The sequence below is a fragment of the Xiphophorus hellerii genome, chromosome 5, assembly GCF_003331165.1.
Source record: "Xiphophorus hellerii strain 12219 chromosome 5, Xiphophorus_hellerii-4.1, whole genome shotgun sequence".
NCBI classification, from domain to species: Eukaryota; Metazoa; Chordata; class Actinopteri; order Cyprinodontiformes; family Poeciliidae; genus Xiphophorus; species Xiphophorus hellerii.
In genome coordinates, this window is record NC_045676.1 from 8,136,469 (window position 1) to 8,161,071 (window position 24,603).

At 36.7% G+C, this 24,603-nt stretch overlaps 1 protein-coding gene and 1 long non-coding RNA gene across 3 annotated transcripts; one reads left to right on the top strand and one right to left on the bottom strand.

Annotated features, from left to right (window-relative positions):
• Positions 1–1,023: 1,023 nt before the first annotated feature.
• On the bottom strand, positions 1,024–20,863 carry LOC116719762 (uncharacterized). Its single transcript, XR_004339261.1, has 3 exons — positions 20,703–20,863; positions 13,619–13,632; positions 1,024–1,034 (listed from the first exon to the last, which is right to left on the bottom strand). It is a non-coding gene; the product is annotated as an uncharacterized LOC116719762 (long non-coding RNA).
• LOC116719759 (malate dehydrogenase, cytoplasmic) lies at positions 12,550–24,306 on the top strand. Of its 2 annotated transcripts, XM_032562418.1 has the most exons (10): positions 12,550–12,723; positions 12,790–12,887; positions 17,341–17,439; positions 18,715–18,811; positions 19,629–19,804; positions 20,781–20,903; positions 21,531–21,707; positions 21,799–21,912; positions 22,935–23,024; positions 23,855–24,306. In XM_032562418.1, the coding sequence occupies exons 2-10, from the start codon at positions 12,834–12,836 to the stop codon at positions 23,975–23,977; spliced, it is 1,053 nt and encodes a 350-aa protein (XP_032418309.1). In that variant the 5' UTR covers positions 12,550–12,723; positions 12,790–12,833; the 3' UTR covers positions 23,978–24,306. The 2 variants fall into 2 exon arrangements, with proteins under 2 accessions (XP_032418309.1, XP_032418310.1); XM_032562419.1 differs by lacking the exons at positions 12,550–12,723; positions 12,790–12,887 and adding an exon at positions 16,338–16,468.
• The last annotated feature ends 297 nt before the right edge of the window (positions 24,307–24,603 follow it).

Consider the following 24,603-nt stretch of genomic DNA (forward strand, 5'->3'; position numbering starts at 1 on the left):
TGTTCATAATAGATATTATCTGAGTTATTATCCTTTATCTTCTGTTCAATCTCATGTAGATGCAAGAAGCAGCGATACTGGTTAGCGGCAACATTGACACAAGCAATCCCGCTTTGTCTACTCCAAATGGTTTTTGTTTGGATTATTTTTTTCTTTACGTAGCTATCACCATGACAATCCTAAAAAAGATTATTAGAAATAACTCCATGAAGAATTATTAGAAATTTAAAACTATAGTTCAAGGCAGATGAATGATTAACTTTTTAGATCAAAATGACTGAGGAATCTTAACCATATTGAACACAATTATGATTCATGTTTTATATCCACAAACTTAGAAACAACTTTCTAGATTAATCACTTCTCTTTCTGCTGCTTTATCAATAAGTTGATAGATTCTGTCATGCACATTAAATAATTCTGCACTTTTATGTAAATTTAAAAAAAATAAAAAACCATTAAAATATCTTACAAATAATTTCTAAGTGTTTGTAAATCTTCAAAAAATAAGTAAATACTTATTATTTTTATTATTGTTGTTGTTTGGCAATTTAAAACAAATATTTTTGCCATTCAAGTGTTTTAATTGGATCGGTAACAATGGTTATGTATCTTCTATTAGTTTGCTCTGGAGAATCCAACATCTTCTGCCAAAATCTGTTGAAACTGAAGAATCAGAAAAATAAAATAAACAAACAAAAATAAAAAATCGGACTTGCACAACAAAAGAAAAGAAAACAACACTGGAAAACAAAAAAAAAAACTCTCCATGAGAAGATTAAATCACACTGGAAACGACTAAGTTTCCTGTGTCTTCATAAATGTCCCACAAATAAGGAGATTTTGCTTTAAAATGCCAAATAATCAGGAGAGCAGCAAAGACAGAGCTCAGACGTTCGCCAGTTTTGTTGTTTTGTCTGGTTCTGTTCTGGACCCTTTAAAGATGATGATGCGAGCAAGGATTGTTCATAAAATTCAGAAAATTACACACAACCCTGATTATCATCTTCATAAAACTGTGTCTGACAGAATCTCTTCAGTCAGAGGCTTCTCAAGACTCACTGTAACACTGACTGCTACAGGAAATCATTCCCGCTAACACAGCCAGCAGCATGTAGAACAAATATCTGAGGAAATATTTTTAATTTCCCCTGAAATTACTGATGTATTTTTTTAATTAATTGAGTAAAATTATTGTTGTGTCTGTTTTGTGTTGAGATTTAGTCTTTTTAAATGTACCTGCAGGTTTTGGTTACTATAAAAAGATGTTTCAGAAAAAATGTTACTTTCTTCACATCAAATGGAATTTTTGGAAAAGGATTTCATATTTAAATGCAAAAAGTATTATTTAATTTGGCTTTTTTTTTAATAACCAACCTGGCCTCATGTCAGCTTATGCTCATTTTACCCCACCTGATCTTCTGCTGCCCCTGTCATTAATATTTCTGTCTTATTCAGGGCATCAGGGTTTAATTTGGCACCAGCTGCTGTGTCCCAGTTTGCTCTTTATCGTGTAGCTGCAGGAAAATTCCACGTGAAAATGGATCCTCATTGTTCACAGACTGATGCCTGTCTTCCAGCCAAAAGTCCAGGTTTATTCTTATCCAGGGCAGAGGGTCTCACAAAGGCAGAACGAGAAAACAAAGGTACGTAGTGAGGCGTGGCAGCAGAGCAATGTGTGGCCTGAACTATGTTTTACTGCAGAATGATTAAGCAGATATCAACGTAAAGGACTGGGCCAGGCGGTGAAATGTTTACCGTCGTGATTTGTCAGTTGACGACAAACTGACTCTTGGGTTTTTATTTGGTTTCTATTTATTCATTGTGGAAATGTGACTAGATGTTAGACCATGATTGAGTCATTGTTTCCTTTTGATTTCCATAAGTGGAGATCCTGGTTTCTAACTCACAACGCTGCTATCCACTGCGTCACTGACTGGATAATCACAGATAAAAATGTTGTTAAAAATTTTTTATTAAAATTGTTTTTGTTGATTCTGGTGAATAGCTTAATCACATTAGATAAATCGATACATGGATTTTAGGTTTGGAAACAATCAATTAGATGAAGTTTATGAAGTTCTGGTTGGATTTTCTTACCTTCCATAAGGGGGCGCTGCAATTTCAGATTTTTTTTTTTTGTCCTGTTATGTACACTGTAAAACATTTGAAGTTGGTTTAACTTGAAAATGAAAGTCCACCTGCTGCCTTGAAAACGCAATGTAAGTCGACAAGAAAATTGTTTTGGTTTTAACTCAGAAATTAAAGTTCATGAAGTTGATTTAACAACAAGAGACAAGTTGTCAAAACATTGTTTTTTAAAATTTTATTCATCTTGAATTGTGAGTTTTAACTAAATGCTGCAGTTTAAACCAAATAATTATTTCACAATATGCAAGAAAAAAACTGCCCTCTCCTGGTTAAAGAGCCACATTTCTCTTTTATTTTACTCATGTTATCAAGTTTTAAAAAAACTACTTATTGAGCTTTTAACCATTTTTTTCTGCAGTTTGCTACCAGTACAGACTCAAAATTAATAACCTCTCATGTGGCAACTTCAGTCACAGTTTTAGTAATCAAACATTTTAAAACAGATAGCAGTCATTGATAGACATTAAAATAAATATAAATGACAGAGGTACAGATATCCTACGTATATCTGATAACATCCACATGTTAATAGATATACAAGAGAATGTTGTTTAAAATTTTACTCCAGAATATCTTATTTAAGACGTAGGGTTTTGCCAAGGTTGGACCTACATACATGTATATATATGTATATACATACATTTCATCATAATTCTTACAAGTTCAGGCTACAAACAGAGCTCATTTTTGGATGATGTTGTTGGGTAAATTGTATTTTTAGTAATTATCAAATATTCGTTGTTTTATGTAGTCTTGTAGTTATATTTAGATATTGTTTGCTTATATGCTTTTACTCTTTATTCTTAGTATAAGTAATGTTTCTGTGTGTTAAATAACTTTGATTCTATCCTGAGACTTCCCTGGGAAATAGAGGTGACAGCTACCCTCGGCAGCTGTTGTCCTGCAGGACTTCCTACAAGACGGAGGTGTTAATTGCTCCCAGCAGAGTTTTGCATGCCTGACAATAAACTCTGCTCTGTGCTTCTTTGTGATACAAAGCCGTTGCTTTGAAGCTATGCAACGTGTCTGGAGAAAGAAAGATTTAGAGTATAGATAACATGTGTCTAGATTAGTGAATGTTATTTAGCGCTGCAACCATGTTTTGACTCCACCCTTTTAGAGTTGCAGCGCCCCGTGTGGCAGGGTTTCCTAAAGATCAATAAAAGAGAGGAACAGACAGATGTGTGGCAGAGCAGGTCGAAGATTTGTAACTGTGAACACATCTCTGTCTGCTCTCCTCGCGAGTATAACAGAATCTAACTCTCTTGTCTTTCCTGTATTTGTTTAAATTGTCTCTAATAGGTATTTAGACCTGACATTATTTGGTCCTTCGCAGCCGGATGCCAATATACCGGAAGGATTCCAGCGGGCATGGTGGACCCCAGTAAAGACCGTGCGCACGGCAAGTTTCCTAGTGGAAGCTTATCAGAACCTGTTAAAGGGCTGGCGCTCTGCCTGCCTGCTGGGATCTTACGGTTGACGGCTCTGAGGGGAAGACAGGAGAGGGTGAGTAGATTCTTGTTTAAATGTGTGGCGAATGACTGAGGGTCATTGCGCGAATAAGAAAACCCTGTCAATTCTAGACTCTAACAGGTAAAAATAAAACATAATATCCGTGAAGGGCGTCCGAAGCCCTTGGCCAAAAGTTCGTGGAAAAACAACAGGCGCACGGAGCCTAGTATAAACCTGCAGTAAAATTTAATAAAATTGTAATTGGAACGGATGGCGGAGTCCGGCGGAGCAGGCGCTTAAGTTCCGCAACAAACGTATGATTGTGAGTGTGATTGGAGATTTAAATACCATTTGGTGTTTTATCTCATATAAAAACAGTAGGGTTGTAACCAGCAAACCTGTCTTGGATGCAGAGGTAAGAACCCCCCACTCGAAAGAGTTGAAGCGGGGGTTACCACTACAGGTATTTTTAATTGCTGGCCTGCTGAAAAGATCTCCAGTTTATAGGATTCCCTATGAGTCGGACAAACTGGGCTAAATTGTATAAATAAATAAAAAAAATGGGCAAAGTATAAGCAAGAATAAGCCAACACACAGTTTGAAATCAAATGACTGGAAATATGTTGAAAATCAGGATCCGCATAAAATAAAATATTTAGATAAATGGTTAACAAACTACAACTTTGACGGCCGTCTAAATTCACAGAAACTAACAGTATTGCAGGATAACATAAAATAAAAACAAAGTCAAACCCACAGAAATCAAAGAATTTGATGTTTTATAGAAGGGAGGATGATGAGACAAGTTTCAGAAGTGTGAAAAGGCAGGCAGACGAGCAGGGAGCAGCAGGAGGGGGAGGGGACGTAGCTGAAGTTACCAAATACCAAAATAACAAAACAGAAGGTGAGAAACAAATAATACAAAATGCAAAACTATACCCCGACTTGCCCTCACCCCCACAATATGAAAAAGGTAGTGAGGGATCTATTACTAGATCACAAAAAGCAAACTTTAAGTGGTCTAAGAACTGGGGAGAAATTTTGGTGCAGGGAGCTGTAGCTCCCACTGGGCTTTTTCTCCCTCCCCCATGTTGCCCTTCAGAAGAGGCAAATAGTCAGCCACACACACACTGATCTTTATCCTATGATACAAGTAGCAAATCCTACTGTAAGGGACGATGGAGCAGCGCCCACGATTCTGGTATATAGAACGTGGACCCTGGAGGATATAAAAAAGGCGCTTTTGGAGACAGCTGATGTTTAAAAGCAAAAACAGGACAGTTGTCTGCATTTTTATTATTGAGCATTCCCTTTTCTAGTGAAGGCGTTTCTCTTGATTCCGATATTGTTATAGTTAGTACATTTTCAAATACATTCCATATACTAGATTAGTACTTGGAGCTTTGGTAATATACTTTAATCTAACACACTATTGCTATTAATATTAACAAAGTATATCGGAAATTAAATCTAAGTGTTTCCAAGATTCCTAAGTTTGTGAACAACTCCAGATGCAACTCTACGCTCCTGGGAAACCCCCGACCTCTGACCTGTGAGCCGGGGAAGATATTCTTTATGGCCTCCTAATTTAAAGCCTTTCAGGAGCATGTTTGTTTTATGGCAGCTTTAAGTTACAGCCTTGCCAGGCTCTGAAGTCCTACCTTGCATCAGCTTGTCCAGATAGGAAACCATCAAAAATAGCCATATTTCCTTAACAATACCCAAAACAGAGTTTAGACCAAAAGTTAAGCATTATCCTTTAAAAACAGATGCACAGGAGGGAGCCAAGTCTTGTTATATGTAGATGATGTTTTATTAGCATCTCCAAACATGAAAATCTGTAAACAAGACACTTTAGCGCTTCTAAAACATTTAGCTGAGGAAGGTCATAAGGTCAATAAGAATAAACTCCAACTGTGTAAAGAACGAGTAAAATATTTGGGTCATAATTTAAGTGCAGGAGGGCGGACCATAATGGAGGATAGAAAAATAACGATTCTCCAGGCACCAAAAATAACAGAAAAAAAAAAAAAAAAAAATAGATGATGTCTTTTCTGGGGTTAACTAACTATTGTCGAAACTGGGTGCCTAACTATGCAGAAATTGTGGCCCCTTTAAGCAAATTAATGTATGAAAAAGATCTGAAAATGTCTTCCTCTTTGGAATGGACAGAGGCAGCAGAGACAGCACTAAGTGAAATAAAGCAGGCCCTAGTGTCAAGTGCTGCGCTCGCCTTACCAGACTATAAAAAAAACATTTTTTCCAGATGGTGGATTGCAAAGGTCAGTATATGACCTCGGTGCTAGTTCAGCAACATGGTGATAAAATGAGACCAATAGCATATTTTTCTTCCAAACTTGATAGTGTGGCGTGTACCCAGCCTCCCTGTGTGAGAGCAGTGATTGCTGCTTCAATGGCAGTAGAAGTTAGTGCTCCTATTGTACTGTTTCATCCATTAACATTAAAAGTACCACATGCAGTTTCAGCACTATTATTACAAACAAATATGACTTTCTTATCGCCTGCGAGGCATCTCTCCTGTATGAGTACATTATTATCACAACCTCATCTAACTATTGAAAGATGCACGATTTTAAGATCCTGCAACTTTGTTACCTCTTCCAGATGATGGTACAAAGCATGATTGTCAGGAAATGGCAGAACAAAATGCAAAGAGTAGAAATGATTTAAAAGATCTACCATTAGATCACGGTGAAATACTTTTTGTTGATGGTTCCTCAAAGAAAAATGTACAAGGGGAAACTCAAACCGGTTATACAGTAGTGACTAAAAAAAAAAAAAAAAAAAAAATAGTGTTAAAAGCTGAAAAACTTCCCTCACACTACTCGGCTCAGGCTGCAGCATTGATAGCGCTAACCACCGCTTGTAAACTAATGAAAGATAAAGCAGTGACGATTACACCGATAGTCAATATGCGTTTGCAACAGTACACACGTTTGCACAGTACTGGCAAAATAGGGGTATGATAACTTCTACAGGAAAACCAGTAACTCGTGCAGACCTATTAAAATATTCTATTTATGGATTTATTTCTTTTTTAAGAAACTTTTAATGCATTACAAAAGGTCATTTCATTTCAAAAAATGCCTACAGAAAGAAGAGAGGGCTGCAAATGAAATAAGGAAATAAAGTTAATAAATAAATAGAAACAGGCTCTAACTGTAAGAGGCATTGCTCCGATAACAACAAACTGTAGTATGCAACCGATTCTAGATAGTTTCAAAATCAGTCTTTTTAAACTGATCAAAACTTTAGGATAGATAAAATATTATTAAATCTACAGGAATTATGGATGAAGAAGACAGAATAAAATAGAAGTAACTCACTTGTTGACTAGAAATTGATTGAATATAGAAAAAGTTTGCTACACTGTACAAATTTGTTGTTGAAGGATAATATTAAGTTAGAAATAACTTATGGGTTAATCAAAGTGGATCTGGTGGAACTTTTGTAGAGAATAATGTAGATCAGGAGACTTGCAGCCCCCCCCTTGTAGCAGCTCCGCAGGGGGGCCACAGAGTTGGGCTGTAACTGCTACCCCACTAGATTCAACTAATTAACATGTGAAGCTATTAGCATACCACTATTTTTAAGCGCGAAGCAACCCCCACTTGTAGTAACTCAGCAAGACAGAACGGGAAGGTGTGATGTAAATCACTTTCGCTCCCAACATCTTAAAGTACCTCCTGACAAAATATCAGTAGAGGAACAACAAAAGGTTTTTAAGTTCAAATTTTAAAACTAGAAGAAACTAAAACATATCTGATGATTCGAGTGCCAAAAGCCTAATAAAGAATTAGGAGTTCCTCTTGAGATCCTTATCGGCTCTCTTTCCTGCCATAAAGTCGGCCCCTCCGAGAAGTGGGGGAGGGATTTTATGGTGGGATTATAGATTTGCTTTGTGATCTTTTTATTTTTGAATTTGTTTTCGTTGGTCTGACTTTTTGGTTGGCTATTTGTTTGTGCACTCATTTAGTTAACTGTAAGTGTCCGTTCTTTATATTTGTTAAATATAACAAATTAATTTCTTTCTTTTGAGTTACCAGTTTCCTCTGGACCTGTTGCTCATCATACAGATGAGCTCCAGCTGATTGGTGTCCATATATGGGTGTCAAACTTCCTTAGCGGGCCATTCCATTTGTTCACCCAGGGAGGGGAAATTTGGTTTTTATTTTAATTTCTTTCATTTGTAGATTTAGTGATATTTTGACCAGTATTTTTTAGGTTTTTGGGTGTTAATTACCCCTATTATGTGTTAATGGTCTGATCAGCCACTATTTAAGTTCCCCTCATGTCTTGTTTGTTAAGTCAGTTTGTGCTTGAGTTTGTTCTGCTACCGACTGAATTGTACTTTGTTATGTTGATTTTAGTTTGGGCCCAATTTATCATTTTTGGATTTTCTTTGTAGACTATAGTTTTTGAATTTTCTTCAACGTCTCTCTGGCTAGTTAATGCGAAACCTTCACAGAGTCTAAATTGGTACACACGCCTTGTCAAACACTAGTGAAAATTTTTGAGGAGTTTGTACAATAAATTATCTGACAATCATAAGAGTTAAATGAGATAAGGAGTTTTAAAACTGTAACATGAAGTGTTTTGGGAAAATAGTAATCTTGAAGATTTAAAGCATGCTAAAATAAATTGTTTTGTTTGTTTTGACGAGTTTCACCTTTTGGGAAAAAGGCAGCATTGAATTTGGTGGAATTTCTCAGGGAACATCATAAACCTGTTTTATCAACATCGTTATTTACAAGTCGTAGAAATGTGATGCATTAGCAGATGATGCATCAACAGGGGGGAGAATATTGTTATAGGTTTATCTTTTATATTACTTAAATAAAATTTTTTTTATTTTTGAAGAACATGTTTGATCTGTGTTACACATAAAAAAGTGAAAGGAAAGATATGGTCGGGTGAAAGATGTTTCTTTTGAATGGTTTTGAGTCGTTCTCCATTAAAAGATGTTCTGACAAGGGGGCTAAAATATTTTGTAACCAATAGATAACAAATTTATAGCAATTACTGAAGCATATTTTGATAAATTAACTTAGGAAAACAATTATAGAAATTAAAAATATTATTGTGTTAGCCATTTTCAGAGCATTAATTTAATGGAGCAAAAATGTTTAAAGAAATGTTTTGAAGAATCTGTTATTGATTAAAGTTATCACTAATCAGTAAAAGTACTCAGGTGGGATTATAATAATTTTTCTAAACTTGATTTTTGTTTTGATTTACATCCATTTAAAACGATTTTGAATAAAACTTTAAATTCGACGACAAGTAAAAGCCTAGGTAAAATTGGTATATTTTGAAAATGTCTGGATTCGTTTCATTATAATTTCTCCAAGTCTAACTTTTTGAATTTTGTTTAAGGAAAACATGTTGAATGTTTTAGACAAATAACCAGTAAGATCCAGTTTGTACTATAAAAGTAATTTAAACTGGACTGTCTAATTCACTTTGATATTCATTGTTTTGATGATAAATGTAAACTGTACAACTGCAACAAATTTTAAGCTTTTGTTTATTGTTTTGTTTTGTTTGTTTAGTTTTATTTTATAAGATTGATTTAAGAGAAAGATCTGCATATGTTTAACATTTTGGCAAAACATTACTTTGGAAACATGTCTTTTGAAGCTGGTGGTAACAGGGTTTTGTGCATTAGTTTTCTCTGTTATTGCCTGTATATGTCTGTCCTACATTTGCTGAAGATCTAATACTTTCTTTGTCTAGTGTTTTGTTACAGAAGAGGCAACACTTACAGAAACGTGAAGTGACATGGAAAATACAGATACTGATCCAACATACATCGATGCCATCGGAGTCCCTCGTGGAGTGCCTGATGAATATAAATTAGTTGATCAGGTTGGTTTTGAATCTACAATTTGTTGGTGGTGCACGATTGACAAAAACGTAGACAGAATAAATTGCATCCATTACAATGTACAAAAGACTGGGCAACTGGACACAGGCTGGGTTCGAGGCAATCCATGAACAGCTGGCTGCTACTTCACTGATGGCTTTTCAGAACTACATAGCTTTTGACATGCTGCTGGCTGAGAAAGGAGGGGTGTGCATGATTTTTGGAGAAAAATGTTGCACATTTTTACCAAACAATACAGCAGCTGATGGAAGCTTAACGAAGGCCATTATAGGGCTACGCACCCTTAATGGCAAACTGTAGGAACACTCTGGAGTGGATACTTCCATGTGGGATGCATGGATGGATGCCTTTGGGAAGTATTAGAAACCTTGTGTCCTCTGTCTTAGTAACAATTGCAGTATTTGCTGCAATTTTGACTTTGTGTGGATGTTGTTTTGTTCCGTGCCTGCGTTCTTTGTTTAACCGTCTCATTACCACAGCGATTTCACCCATGGAGGACCAGATGGCACAGATGTATCCTTTATTAGAGAAAAAAATCTGATGATGACTCTTCTGACAGGTATCCAGATCCTGGTTTTTGGACTGGGTGTGATCCCTGAGAGTGAACATGTTTGCTTTTCAAAACATGATCTCCCAGCTGAAAATCATTTGAAGTGACTGTTTTTGAAGGGATATGAGAAGTGTACCAAATATCTGATAAATAGGGGGGAAATGTTGGGTAAATTGTATTTTTAGTAATTATCAAATATTCGTTGTTTTATGTAGTCTTGTAGTTATATTTAGATATTGTTTGCTTATATGCTTTTACTCTTTATTCTTAGTATAAGTAATGTTTCTGTGTGTTAAATAACTTTGATTCTATCCTGAGACTTCCCTGGGAAATAGAGGTGACAGCTACCCTCGGCAGCTGTTGTCCTGCAGGACTTCCTACAAGACGGAGGTGTTAATTGCTCCCAGCAGAGTTTTGCATGCCTGACAATAAACTCTGCTCTGTGCTTCTTTGTGATACAAAGCCGTTGCTTTGAAGCTATGCAACGTGTCTGGAGAAAGAAAGATTTAGAGTATAGATAACATGTGTCTAGATTAGTGAATGTTATTTAGCGCTGCAACCATGTTTTGACTCCACCCTTTTAGAGTTGCAGCGCCCCGTGTGGCAGGGTTTCCTAAAGATCAATAAAAGAGAGGAACAGACAGATGTGTGGCAGAGCAGGTCGAAGATTTGTAACTGTGAACACATCTCTGTCTGCTCTCCTCGCGAGTATAACAGAATCTAACTCTCTTGTCTTTCCTGTATTTGTTTAAATTGTCTCTAATAGGTATTTAGACCTGACAGATGTTCATAAAAGAAAATTCTCAAAATGTTGAGATTTCAATATTTTTAATTTAACTCTCTTATTTTTTTTTGCATTTGACCACATCAAATAAAAATTTCTCCACATTTCTTCAACAACTTTAATGCGAACTTGCTTTTTTACTATTTATGCTTAATTCTTCTAAATCCAGAAAGCATTTCTACTTCACCTCAGTTTATAAGTTCTCACATTGTTTAGCATGTGCAGACCATTTTCATATAAGTCAGTTCTCATGACAAAGTGGTCAGTATGACGAGAAAAGTGCTTAATATATTCAGTATATTTACCTTTTAGTGTGACAATCGTACAGAAACAGGAGTAACACAAAGATTAATAATACAAGCAATCAAAACTTACCTGGAATGAATATCAGAAATACCAACAGAATATTTTTGTCCTGAAGTGCCATCGTTCACTGAGTTATTCTGGCAGAGAGGAGGAAGAGTTACTGAAGATACTGGGGGGTTTAAACTCCTGGTTGGGGAGTTAAACTTCCTGTTTCTGTGAGCTCCTGTTTGGTCCTTTTTTTCTTTTTTTTTTTAGGTATTTCAGGTTTGGCATGTTGTTTTCTATTTGTTAAAAAAACAAAAGAAAGAGATGTTACAAGCTGGGCTTTTGTGCAAAAGTATAATCGTATCTTTTCTTTTAACTTCCTGTCTGTTGCACCAGAGACCTTGTTGACTATGTTGATGAGGAAGTCAAGCTGCAGTTTCACCAACTGTGGTTTTGGTTTTACAAGATAAATACAGACCCACACAATCAATTAGAATATTACCAAAAGCCCACTTATTACTGGAACTTTATCTCTAAGTTATATTATATTATATAGACTAATTACACATAGCTAGATGTTAAAAAGCCTTTATTTTGTTAATTATAAAGATTTTCCTTTTACAAATGAAAACATGACATTTAAAATCAGAATATTGCACCATTAAAAATATATTTAATACATAAATGTGGGTTTATTTAATACTTGCTTAAAGGTTATCTTTCAAAAAAGGCCTCATTTGAATGCAAATTTTAATGTATTGAATATGGCTGTAAATTCCTGAATCACATGGAAAATATTTTAAAAGCCCATTTATGTTTTTATGTTTAGTGTTTTTTAAAGATGGGAGAGTGGGCGACTTTTTTGGAAAATGCTTATCTATTTGTCTCCTCAAAAGCCTCACAGGCAGAAGATGTACTGACAGCGTTGATGTCATCGTCCACTAACTGGAAGAAGCATGTTCCTGTTTTCACCTTATTCCCAAACAACATTTTTCCAATTCGGTTTGGCCAGTTATTGGCTTTTACTGGAAGAATAATGGAAAAAAAAGGAGTTTGAAAATCGAGCTTTGGTTAGATAAACTGATCATTTAGCTTGGTCCTGCCCGAGATACAGTTGCCCCAACCTGGTCTTCCCATGCAGAACTTCCTGTGCAGGCCCCTGGGTACTGATCCTTCTTTTCTTTTCTCTTGCTGCTGTTCATCAATGAGCTAATTCTGCAGTAGCCTGCTGGCCTTACGTAACGCTATAATATACATTTTGGGTTGCAGCAGCCTTCATATCCTCTTTCCCCTGCATTGACGTCACTGACTCCCACACACACCTCCTTCATACACCAGTTTTACTGTACAGCCATTAACACTTTTTATTTACACCTGTGCCACGCATGAAACACTCCATAGCGTCCTGGTCAGAGGCTATTTGCGGACTCAAAATCTTATTAAGCGACTAGACTGGGCTCGGCGCTTTGGGTTTGCGTATTTGTGGGCTGCAGGAAGGGTTGGGCGGAGGTGTGAGCTGGAGCCGCTCGTAAGACAAGCAAGAAGGCGTGAAAGTCGGACTGCAGCGCGGTTAAGGACGCCTCGGAGGTATCCTGTCCTCTTTACTCTGCCATCTTTCTGTTGGGTCAAGCCGCCATTTTTTTTCCCCTTCAGAGGACGGCTGTTATCGTTTGAAGGCAACAAAACACGGCGGGACCATGCTGACGCTGCTGACGTCCATGTATCTGGTGGTGCGGGCTGTTTCCCAGCAGGTGAGCTAAAAGCAGCACAGCTGCCTAGAAAGACCGGGGGGCGGAGTTGACTTTGAACGCACCACGGCAGAGGAATTCATACGTAAAACCGTTTCTGTCTCAAATGTGTCTTTGTTTTCCCCCTTTTCTTTTGCTACATTGGTAAATATAGGAGTGCAGCAGAGAGCCCTATATTTTGTTAGGTAGGCCTTTAAAATGAACGTATTAAAAAAGTCTCTGTAGACATACTAACACGTTTGTGGGAATTCTCTCTGATTTATTCAATAATACAAGTCAAAGTCTGCGGTTTTGATAAAGTATTTACTCCAGTAGATCAGAGAATGTATATCAAACAACTTCCGCTTACTGGTTTCAGAATAAAAGTCTGCAAACAAAGCTAACTTAATTAGCCATGAAGTGCAAATTTTTCTGTAAAATGTAGTAACAATAATTGTAATTATTGGTATGTATTTATTGTTTAAAATTACGCATTCAGAGATATAGTTTCATTAAAACTTTTAAGGACACATGAATGTATGTCAAACCTAATCTTTATTCAACTGAAAACATGAGCTACACAATTTTATAAAGTCATGCAATGGAGATATTGTTAAAATTGACAATAAGACTTGTTGAGTCCACTTTTTTTCCCCTCGTGCTATTTTGCAGCCAAAAGCATCTGGGCACAGTCATTTTTTATATCAAGTGACAGTGAGATTACTTAGAACAGGCTGAATGTGTAAATTAATAACACTTGATATTATGACTGTATGTAAATATTAACCATTAACACTTTATTTGCTGTGTATTATGCAGGCAGCTTGAGTGAAAACATTTGAATTTAGGTAAATAATTCTTTAATTGATGTAAGGTTTAAACTAAACACCTCATTGTTTATTTAGTTTTGTTTTTATTTGCTAATAAATGTTAATAATAAAAGAAAATTGACTTGAGTGACCCCACTAGAACAATTAACTTCAGCAGGAGCGGATCTAATTTTACTTTGAAAGTTACATTTTCAGACTTCCGGTTGTGTTCTCTGTGTTTGCCGGTGCTTTGCAGCAGCTGAACAAACTGCAGCTTATCAGCACCACGGTCAGTTCCTCACACTGCTGAGCTGCTGCAGCTCTGAGCAGCTTGATAAAAACAGAACTTGAAAATCCAACATGGCTGCTGTGCCCTTGACCTGCTTATACCCGGGCATCAGTTTACCTGGAAACACCACCTGATTCCCTGTCTGATCTCTCCTGCACAGTGCCTCACGGCCCTGATCCTGCATGTTGTTTAGACGTTCGCCAGCCTCAGCACACCTGATTTTAAAGAATGAGTTACCTCAGCAGCTTGTCGTCAGGTTTTCCTGTTAGTTGGTCATTGATTTAAATCTTGCAGCCTGCTGTACTCTAAGAATCAACAGCATTTATCAGCCACATTTATCACTCTCTCTGTTGTTTTTCATGCAACGTGTCTGGTTTCAGATGAGGTTTTTGCACAGTAGTGAATAAATACAAGAACTGAAAACTTGTAACCTCTTTGAACTTGAACCTTGTATTAAAAAATGCTCACTAGAGCATTTATTTAAGAGTTTCAAATTACAAAGTCTAAAAAGCATATTTCTGATTTTAACATCTACAAAATAACTTTAAGACAATAATAAAAGCAGAGTTGTCCTATTCTCTGGAAGGTCAGACGGGATTCATTACAAGGATTTACCTCCTGCCAAGCTACACATAACAGGTTGACAACTTGACAAGTTTACAGTTAACCCAAGAGACTTCCTGCAGTAGAGGGAGAGACTTTTACTTTGAAATTAAAGTAATCATCTAATTCAACCCAGTGAATTCACCTGGGATGAATCAGTTACTTTTATTTATTTTTAGCACAAATTAGCACTTATTTTGTTATACAAAATTAGTACTTAGATCAGGATTTATCAGAAAATAACAAGAATGGAAAATTAGTGCCTTATCTTTGAAAATGTTTTTTTTTTTTAACCCTCCTTGGGTCTTTTTTAAGTCTTAGTTTTATGTATCTTTGGCTTGGCTTACACAAATTACTTATTTTCTTCTTCAAGTCTTTTATAAACATTTTAAACTAAATAGAGTAAATTATTGAAATCCTTTCAAAACTTTGTTCCATTGTCATCCACTAGGTGAAGATATTTTATTATGTGCTGTAAATTTCCCAAGGTGGATAAACACAACACAATCATTGAAGTAGTAATTTAAAGCATCACTAATTTAGGATGTTAAATTATTTTATTTGCTACATGTTGTGAGGACTGAAATTAAAGGTATTTCTGAAAACAATTTAGAAAAACATCTGATGACACTTAATAATATCATAAAAATGATTAAAAGTGCATTTTTGTGTGTGACAGAGAGAGCACAAAATAAACTGAAAAACCTTAGAGTTTGAATTGACCTGTATACTATATAAAATACTATATAGTATTTTACTATAATTTTGTAAAATGTTGGTGCATAACACCGGCGCTGGCTTTGCTTCACATGCTCACAGCCTAATGCAGGATTGATTTCAAGATCTTCTTATTATGTTTATATAATAACATATCCACATCCCATCAAGAAACCTGAGGTCAAACTACCAAATGCTCCTTATCCTTTCTAAATCCAAAGTAAAAAAGCAATAATGATGATCATGTGTTTACACTAGCTTATCATATTCTCTGGAATAATCTACCTTTCCACATTATATCTGTTCAGAAAGTTGATCATTTAAAGACATTTTTAAAGATCCACTTTGACTCAGGCCTTTGACTCTTCTTCACTGAGTGTTTTTGAGCTGTTCTTATGCTTTTATAGTTTTTACATGTGTTTCTGTTTAAATCTTGAGTGCTTTCTGTAAACACATTGGTGTTTTGCTTAATAGATTTTTCAAAAAGTCCCCTCAAGAATATGCATCGAATACAATAAATTAAGGTTTGTGAAGTAATTTTTTAGAAAAGGAAAGAGTTTAATACTTTTGCAGTTAACCCTTACTGAACCTTATTCAGTGGCTTTGCAGATAATTTTTTTAAAGGTTAGGTGATTCCTCAAATGTACATATTTAGTGTAATTTTTGTTGGTCTTTTTTGTCTCAAAGGTTCAAAATCTTACAGGTTCTTAAATGTCAATGGGATCTAATGGGCTTGTATCTTGAAAATTTGTTTAAAAATGAAATATTAATGGTAGGGAAACAGACTTATCTATTTTTCTTATTTTGTTCGTAAATACTTGGAATCTTGTAGCGCTAAAGGCTGATGTCTTAAAGAAAATCATGTAATTTCTCAGTTGGCCACAAGATGTCACTGCTGTGCGGCTTAAAGAATCTCCTCTCTAAAAAAGGAGTCTTTTCAGAAAATCGTTCACTGTTGAATGTGGCACGAGTGGGCGCGGTTTGATCAGAGCAATGCATTCTGGGGCGTTGCGTTCTTTTTGAGGTAGTTGCAGTCAGAAAGAGTGAAAAAGCATCGTAAAAAAGACTACAAGTCCCGTACTTACGTAGGAAGTGTCGGATAGAGGTGACCCCTCCGTCTACCAGTCCGACTCTGAGCAGGGAGAGCAGCAGCTGAGCCAACGCAACTTCATCCTTTAGCAGAAATGGTAAGAGGAGCAAATTAATGATTAGGAATATCACTTTATGATATTATAAAGACTTTGCCAACGTACGTCTTTCGAAATAATCCAAATGTAGTTTTGTGGTCGGTGAAAACATCGTACCTTATTGTTCACGTTATGCTAAAATGCTAATATTATTACTGTGTTTGGTGGGCTGCTTTAGCCGGGATGTTGCGCAGTTAGCATCTCGGTAATGAGGGCCAGCGGTTGAATGTAAACGCACAAAGTTAGCACCAAGACACAGCGGTGCTTGTTAGTTCAACACTGAGAGGAGCTGCTGCTGCTGCTCGGCGGCGCTTTCATGCGTTTTCATCCGCTTTGACACGGAAAGGGCGGGTGGCGTGGCGCAAGCGTCACGATGACGTCACAGAGACTTGATTTTTATTTTGCCCGATTAACCAATCAGGGCGATCTTCATCAGGGTGAATCTTAACAAATCGTAACGGTTGAAAAACGGTTACGTGTTGGCCGTTTAGTATTTTGAAGCAGAATGTGAAGATAAATCTTACATGCCAACAAACAAATCAAATTAGAAACAAAGTTGAATGACTTAAGATTCAACTTAAGGTTTATGCAAAGTAATTCTGTTGTTTTCAGTGATCTTAATGGAGTTTGTTGACGAGTCTCCTTCATGTGAAGGACAGAGCTTTGCTGCAGGGCTAGTTGCTGTTAATGACCTTGTGAACAAACTGTCTCACAGCAGAGTTTAACCGGTTACCCTCCTTTCATAAAACAATGTACACACACAACGAGTGATCTAACTCACACAACAGAAACGCAGGCTGGTGCCATAACATGTCTCTTAAGTAACTAGGTTGGTTACTCAAACGAGCCACTCTTGTTTTTTTCTCCTCCAGGCTGAACCAATTCGTGTTGTGGTGACTGGTGCCGCAGGCCAGATTGCCTACTCCCTGCTGTACAGCATCGCAAAGGGAGATGTGTTTGGCAAGGATCAGGTAAGATTCATTCAGGTTTTATTATATAACCTTCAGCAGCAGCAGAAGGCCCCCTTTTGCCATGAACCCGATCACTGCACAGCTGGGACAAAGTGCTTTACTGTTATGTAATGGAATTACAATGAATAATGCATGTTCACTGAAAGAATACCCTCGATTTACTTGCAGCATGACTTGATGTAGAGGAGGAAAATAAAAATAAGACTTTAAGAAACAATCCCAAGAATTATAAGGATAAGCTGGAGATCCAGAGTTTACTGATCCTACTCAGGACCCAGTGAAAATGTCTAACATGTATCAGCTTCAGGATTTGAATTCAACCTTGGAAAATTGTCTCAGAATGTATTTGATGCACCATTTGTTCAAAATGTAATCATGTTGGTAACCTTGCAGCTGAGCAAAAACAAAAACCTAATTTTTTTTTTTACAAGTTTCTGAGATACAGCCATGCACAAAAACATGTTTACAGTGACTTGCAAAAGCACATCTTGAGCTTTTTAATAGAACTGTAGATGATAAACTAACATAGAAATGTGCACAGTTGTGAAGTAGAAAGAAAATGGGTTTTCAAATTTTTACCAAAACTGAAAGGCGTAGCAAGCTTTTCTTTTTCCATCAATTTTTTTTGGGGCACCTCCTTTACCCTGATAGTGATAAATAAAACCCAGTGCAACCTATTCCCTTCAAAAATCAGCTAATTGGTAAGAATTGTCAGTCATGCATTTAACAAATATAGTCCTGTTTGCAGTTTGCAACAATAGGTAAAGGACAGGGTACACAGGAAGTACATGCTTTGGTCAGCTGAGACTAAAAATGAACTTGGTCTATATTTAAAATCCTATGTGTGACCATCTATAAACTTTAATTATTGGCTGCGCTAAATATCCTGCAACATCTTGAGTTTAACCTGAAAGAACAATTCATAGCTGCAAAAATATTTAGAAAACTTGTGCAATTTAAAGTATTAGTTGTTTTTTTTATTTAAGAGGAAAAAAGTTTCAGTGTTTAAAGTCAAATTTTGACTTTAAATACGGAAAGGAGTCTAGCAAGATGGAGAATATTGTAAGAATGTCTTTCAGGAAACATTGAGAAATATGAAGGACATTTGGTGGTGTAAATTTTAGGAAAGGTTTTCATTTTCCTGAACCAGATGGAATGTCATAGCATGCATACTTAAACCAACATTAAGATCACCCTTTTCACCCCCGGACTGTTAGTTCTTGACTTTGTTGTCTGAAAAATCCCCTTAAAATCAGTTTTCCGTCCTGTCATCAGCCAATCATCCTGATCCTGCTGGACATCCCCCCTATGCTGCCTGTGCTGGACGGAGTCGTCATGGAGCTGCAGGACTGCGCCCTCCCGCTGCTGATGGGTGAGTTTTTTCCTGTTTCTAATCAAAAGAAACAGGAACATTAAATTCTTATTTAATGAAGGTTTTTAAACCTGTTCTTGAGTTTTACACTAAAACGCTTCATCACAAACGATGCATATAATCCCTTTGGTTTCAGGATGTTTTCCCAAAGAAAAGCAGACAACAAAACACCCACTTTCAAGTGGGTTATAATGAGTCTCTGTGGTGTCCTTGAAGACCGTTTCTCCTACACACAGGAGGAAGGAGTGTCAAAAACAAGGCTTCTGATTGGATGCTGGTTCAGCCACCACAGCAGCCAATCAGAGCTGTGGTGGTACAACAATGAACAGAGCAGCAGTGAGCACAGATTGAAGTTCAGTCTGATAGCAGATGGATTTGACCCAGCAAACGGCAAACCAATGTTATCATTAGAATCAGTTGAAGCAGCAGGAATTTATCTCAAAGACCTACTGATGTTTCTCGGAAGTCTTCAGATCATTTAGCTTTGAGACTGAAGGAAAAAGTAGCATAGTATGCATAGGAAGGCATCAGAATATTAAGAAGAATGCATTCAGGTCTTTACTTTTCTATCAAAATGTTCAGGCAACTTAACATGTCCCACATTTTCTTTTTTTCTTCATTTGAATATGGACAAGTGTAAAGTAAAAACAAATACTGAACACTGTGACATTTATAGCCTTACGTAGATTGCAGTGCACTTCCCCAGATGGGCCTTTAATAACATAAAACAATTTAAAAACATTAAAACAACATGGCAAGATAAAATGTCCTACATAACATACATCCTAAAGTTAACTTTTGTCTCTGCTGTCTACAGAGGTCATCCCCACTGACAAGGTGGAGGTGGGCTTCAAGGACATCGATGCCGCCATCTTGGTGGGCTCCATGCCCAGGAAGGAGGGAATGGAGAGAAAGGACCTCCTGAAAGCAAACGTGGCAATCTTTAAGACTCAGGGATCCGCTTTGGACAAGTATGCCAAGAAGAGCGTAAAGGTGATGCCTTCGGCTTCCTAACTGATTAGGTGTTATTGAGCTACATAATGGTGTCTAACCTCAGTGTGCTGCACTCCAAATTTGAGGGTATAATTTCCCAGAAAAGTTTTTTTTTTTTCTTTTCTATTTTTATGCTTATACTGCTACCAACAATACACAGGACATGAAAGTGCTGAAGTGAGCTCTTTTCACCAGGAAAAACTGCTGTCTTTTTTCACAAAGCCAGCAGTTTTTTCTGCTGTCCTTTAAATCTGTGTACAACCACATCTTCATGTTGCTACAAAATCACAGTTTACTATGATCTGTAAGTCTGCAACAAATAAATCAGCACCTTGTGTCATAAAACCTCTTGAGTGACATCAGACAGGTTAAATATCTCCAGAAATCAAGGTGTGATTAATGGCAAATCTGTGCAGAAAGGAAAACATTTTATTATTTACACTCTCACCCACAGACAGGTTGATTTTAATAATTTAGTATATGAATATTGCTCTATATACTTACTCTAGTTATCTGTCGGATATTGGTTAAAACATTTAAAAGACAAAAACATAAGGAATTTGTAAGGGTGCAAATGCTTTTTACAGCCCTTTATCTATAAAAATTTACAAGTTTTAACAGTTTGTTCTAACTTTCTAACTTTTATTGATGAAAAGGTTCAAGTTCCACTAGCAGATTATTTCAATAAAACATGGGAAAATGTCTTGTTATAAGTTAAATAAACTGCCAATGTAACAAGTACACGTTATTACTGCTCATATTTCTTGCTGAAAAGTTATTTGTAAGTTCCCTTGTATTATTTCAAGTGTAATATGACATTTGCACTAAAAACTAAACCAAAAATACTTAATAAGATTTTGTTTTTAAAGTATGACTATCTGGTGATTTTGACAGAAACTTGATCCTCCTCTGTTTCTGAGCTGTGTGTAACAAGTGTTGCCCGACTCACAGAGAGATTCTTGATTCTTCCCATCAGGTTTTGGTGGTTGGAAACCCGGCAAACACAAACTGTCTGATTGCCTCCAAGTCTGCTCCGTCTATCCCAAAAGAGAACTTCTCCTGCCTGACCCGACTGGACCACAACAGAGCGTGCTCCCAGGTACGTCCAGGTCTTTATGAAGATGACCCTCAGTTATGAGCACGCTGGAAAAAACAAGGACAAAATGACTTCCTTTATTTCTGTAGGAACAGCTTTTTGAATATACAGTTGAAACCAAAAGTAGAAGCTTCTTAAAGAAACAGAGATCCAATTTGCAAAATCAAATTTCTTTAGAAACAATCAATTCAGAAACGTTGTGTGTCAAATAAGAGATAAGATGAGTGTTGATTCTAATTTGAAAGAAGATTTGGAAAGGTATGATTGCATGATAAATTAAAACAAGCTCAGTAATTTCCATTTGCATGATTTATTGTTTTTTCTCTCTTTTTCTGGATGACAAAAGTCTTCAGTCTAGTACTTTGGTCTCAACTAACTCTTTTATTTGAAGGACAATTTTGTTTACAGAGACTTCATAATTAATTTTATTTGTTGTTTTATCTATTTTGGACATTTTAAATGTCTTCCAGTTCCAGTATTGAATGTTCATTAGAATTTAAAGTTTCTTTATCTCTGAGAATGTGTTCTACAACAATATTATCGTTTATCGTAAGAACTTCTAGGACAAATTATAGTCCGGAAAAATTTAAGATCATCCTTCTAGTTACAGTTCATCACTCTGACCTGCAGGTGGCGATGCGTTGTGGTGTGTCCTCCGGCCATGTCAAGAACGTCATCATCTGGGGGAACCACTCCTCCACTCAGTACCCTGACGTCCACCATGCCAAGGTGAACGTCGCTGGCGGTGAGAAGGCTGCATACGAAGCTGTGAAGAACGATGCCTGGCTCAGAGGAGACTTCATCTCTGTGAGTACTCAGCCTCCTGTCAAAGACGGGTGTATAAAAATGTAAAATTATTTAAAAGTACCTTTGTTTTTGAAATATTTTCCTTCTGCAGACGGTACAGCAGAGAGGTGCAGCCGTCATCAAGGCGAGGAAACTGTCCAGCGCCATGTCGGCGGCCAAGGCCATCTGTGACCACATGAGGGATATCTGGTTTGGCACCAAGGAGGTCAGTGTGAGCAGAAAGGACAGGAAGTGGTCACTTTGACAAAAATCATTACTTCCAGAAGACAAAAAAAAGAGATACAATTGAAAATTAACCTACGTAAAGATTTAATAACGAGGGTTCATCTGAAAACATGGTAAGAGTTTATGGGGTTGGACTTCATATGTTTTTTTTACTCCCACTCCTTTTTGAACATGTTAAGATTATTGTGGTACAAAAATATGTCTTTTCATTCCTTGTTCATGTCTGTTTTTATACTATTAACATGTTTGAAGTAAATACATTTTTTTTTAAAATGCTGGTTTCTCAGCAGCAGGAACTCTTAGGATAACACAACTTTTTTTGTTTTAATTTTTTCAAAATAAAAATCAGAACCTTTGATTTATTTTTCTTTCTTATACTAGCAGGTATTAACAAGTATGTCAGTTAGACATTTTTGTCTGATCTTTGCTAATTATTTAAAGCTCAATCAGTTTCCCTGAACATTAGTTTTGAAGTCTTCACACGGATTGTCAATTGCATTTAGGTCTGGACTTCGACTAGGCCATTCTAGCAATTTCATATATTTGATTTAAACCACCTTAGCTGGTTTAAGGAGGCAGTATGATGTAAAATCGATTTTCTTTAGTTTTACATCATGTTACAATGTTATTCTCTAATCAAAAACACACTAAGTTTGTTGCTTTGATTCTTTCATGCATGTTTGAGGGATCCGTGAATCTTCCTTAGCTTGCTAATAGCAATTAGCAAACACTTGGTGGAACTGCAAATCTGCTGAGCTTATACAAACTACTTCTCATTATGCTAGAAAAGGCACAATGAATAGCGTTGTGAATCTGAAATGCTGACAGGGGAGTTTTGTAGAGTAGGAGCTTCTTAAAGAGACAGGGTTCAATTTCAAGATGTCAAATTTGACTGTGAAAAGAAGCCAAACTTGTTTTAAGTTGTTTTTGACACAGCATAGTCAGTATCACTCTCTGTTGTTTAAACTACTATAAATAGTTTCTCTGTTTGGTTTCCTGCAGGGTGAGTTCATCTCCATGGGTGTGTATGCTTCTGGAAACTCCTACGGCATCCCGGAGGACCTCATTTACTCCTTCCCCGTCCAGATCAAGGTGAGCTGGATCTTAAAACCATTTCAGTATGAGAACGATTGGTGGAATCAGGCTGTTCTGTTCAAAAGGGTTCACTCAATTTTATTTCTCTTCCTGTTGATTTTTAAACACATTCAGTTTTTTTCTGACACTTTGAATGAGAGATGTTTCTTTTTTGTCAAACTGAGGCTTTTAAGTGAAAAGAAAACCACTTGTTTCAAAACTTTTAAGTATCAAAGTAAAGGGTTTGTGAAATCCTTGAAAATGTTTGAATTTTGTAATAAATTGCAATCTAATATTTCTTTAAAGTCCAAATTTGAAAGGCATTATGTACAATTGAAACCAGATATGTAAAGATAATAAAACATATTTTTTTTCTCACTGTCTGAAGTTACATCAGGCCACATTTCTCTTGTTTTAGGTCAGTTGGAATTACCAAAAATATCTTTATTTACTAATTGCCTGAAAACTTGGCAAGAACATTTTTAAGAGATTTTTATACTTAGAGAGAGCCATCTTTTTCTGTTTTTGTTTTATTTTTTAGTTTTATTAGACCAGTCAGGTCTATATGGTTTATGTGTAAGAGACGCATTTTATTCAAAACATAAGTTTGTTGTTTTAGTTTACCTTGTCCCCTCTGTAGAATGTACTATACTATCACAAGATGTTATTAACGGTAATAAACAATATTATAAAATGGTAAATTGAAGCTGTTCTCTTTAGTTCGTTTGTATTTTTATCCCCAAGGGCTGGTGCTGGAAAAGTTTGGAAACTTGCCTTGTAAATACTTGTACTTTACTGTCGGATAAGTGCACAAACCCTTAAAGTGTTTTCTCTGTTATAATTCCCAGAACAAGTCCTGGAAAATAGTGGATGGTCTCGAAATCAATGACTTCTCTAGAGCCAAGATGGACGCCACAGCAGCTGAGCTGGTGGAGGAGCGAGACACGGCCCTGGACTTCCTGTCCAAGTGACTCTCCCCTCCTGCTGACCAGCAGCAGCTCTTACATCCTGGCTGTTCTCGCCTCTGAAGATGTCCTCCACTGCTAAACCATCTGAGCTGGAGTCTGTGTGTCACCTCTGAGAGTATGTGTGGAGGTGTGCGTGTGTGTGTGTGTGTGTGTGTGTGTAACTTGGCCCCTTCTTCAGGTTTCCAGAAAACCTGTTATAACCTCCACAACCTGGCCTGACCTGTGTCTGTGCAAGACACCAAGACGTCTCTGTTAGTAGATAAAAACACACACATTAGCTGTGCAGAAACTGTAACGAACCATCTTCTCTTCAATAAAAATAAGAAATCTGACCAACCTTCTCCAGCCTCATCGATTCTCATCACTCACTACTACACACCTCAGCCCGCTCCTAAACTTCTCTGCTTGTTTTAAACTGAGCTGAAACAAGAGCTCAACAGTTTAGTATTCGATGTAAAACGAATAATATACTTTGTATACATTTTACACACTCAGTTTTACATACATGTAACATCCTTTTGTCCATCGGTTGCTTACAGTAGATGACAGCAACCACATGGGGGCGGCATAATTTCAAATTCAATTATGTGTTGGTGTATGTGTACGCAGTAAAAAATCTATTAAATTAA

Bases quoted from the DNA above. Each gene is read 5' to 3' on its own strand.
- LOC116719759 (XM_032562418.1), top strand. From the start codon at position 12,834: ATGCTGACGCTGCTGACGTCCATGTATCTGGTGGTGCGGGCTGTTTCC. The intron at 12,888-17,340 runs GTGAGCTAAAAG...TTTCTCCTCCAG, and splicing joins TGCGGGCTGTTTCCCAGCAG to GCTGAACCAATTCGTGTTGT. The intron at 20,904-21,530 runs GTACGTCCAGGT...TCTGACCTGCAG, and splicing joins ACAACAGAGCGTGCTCCCAG to GTGGCGATGCGTTGTGGTGT.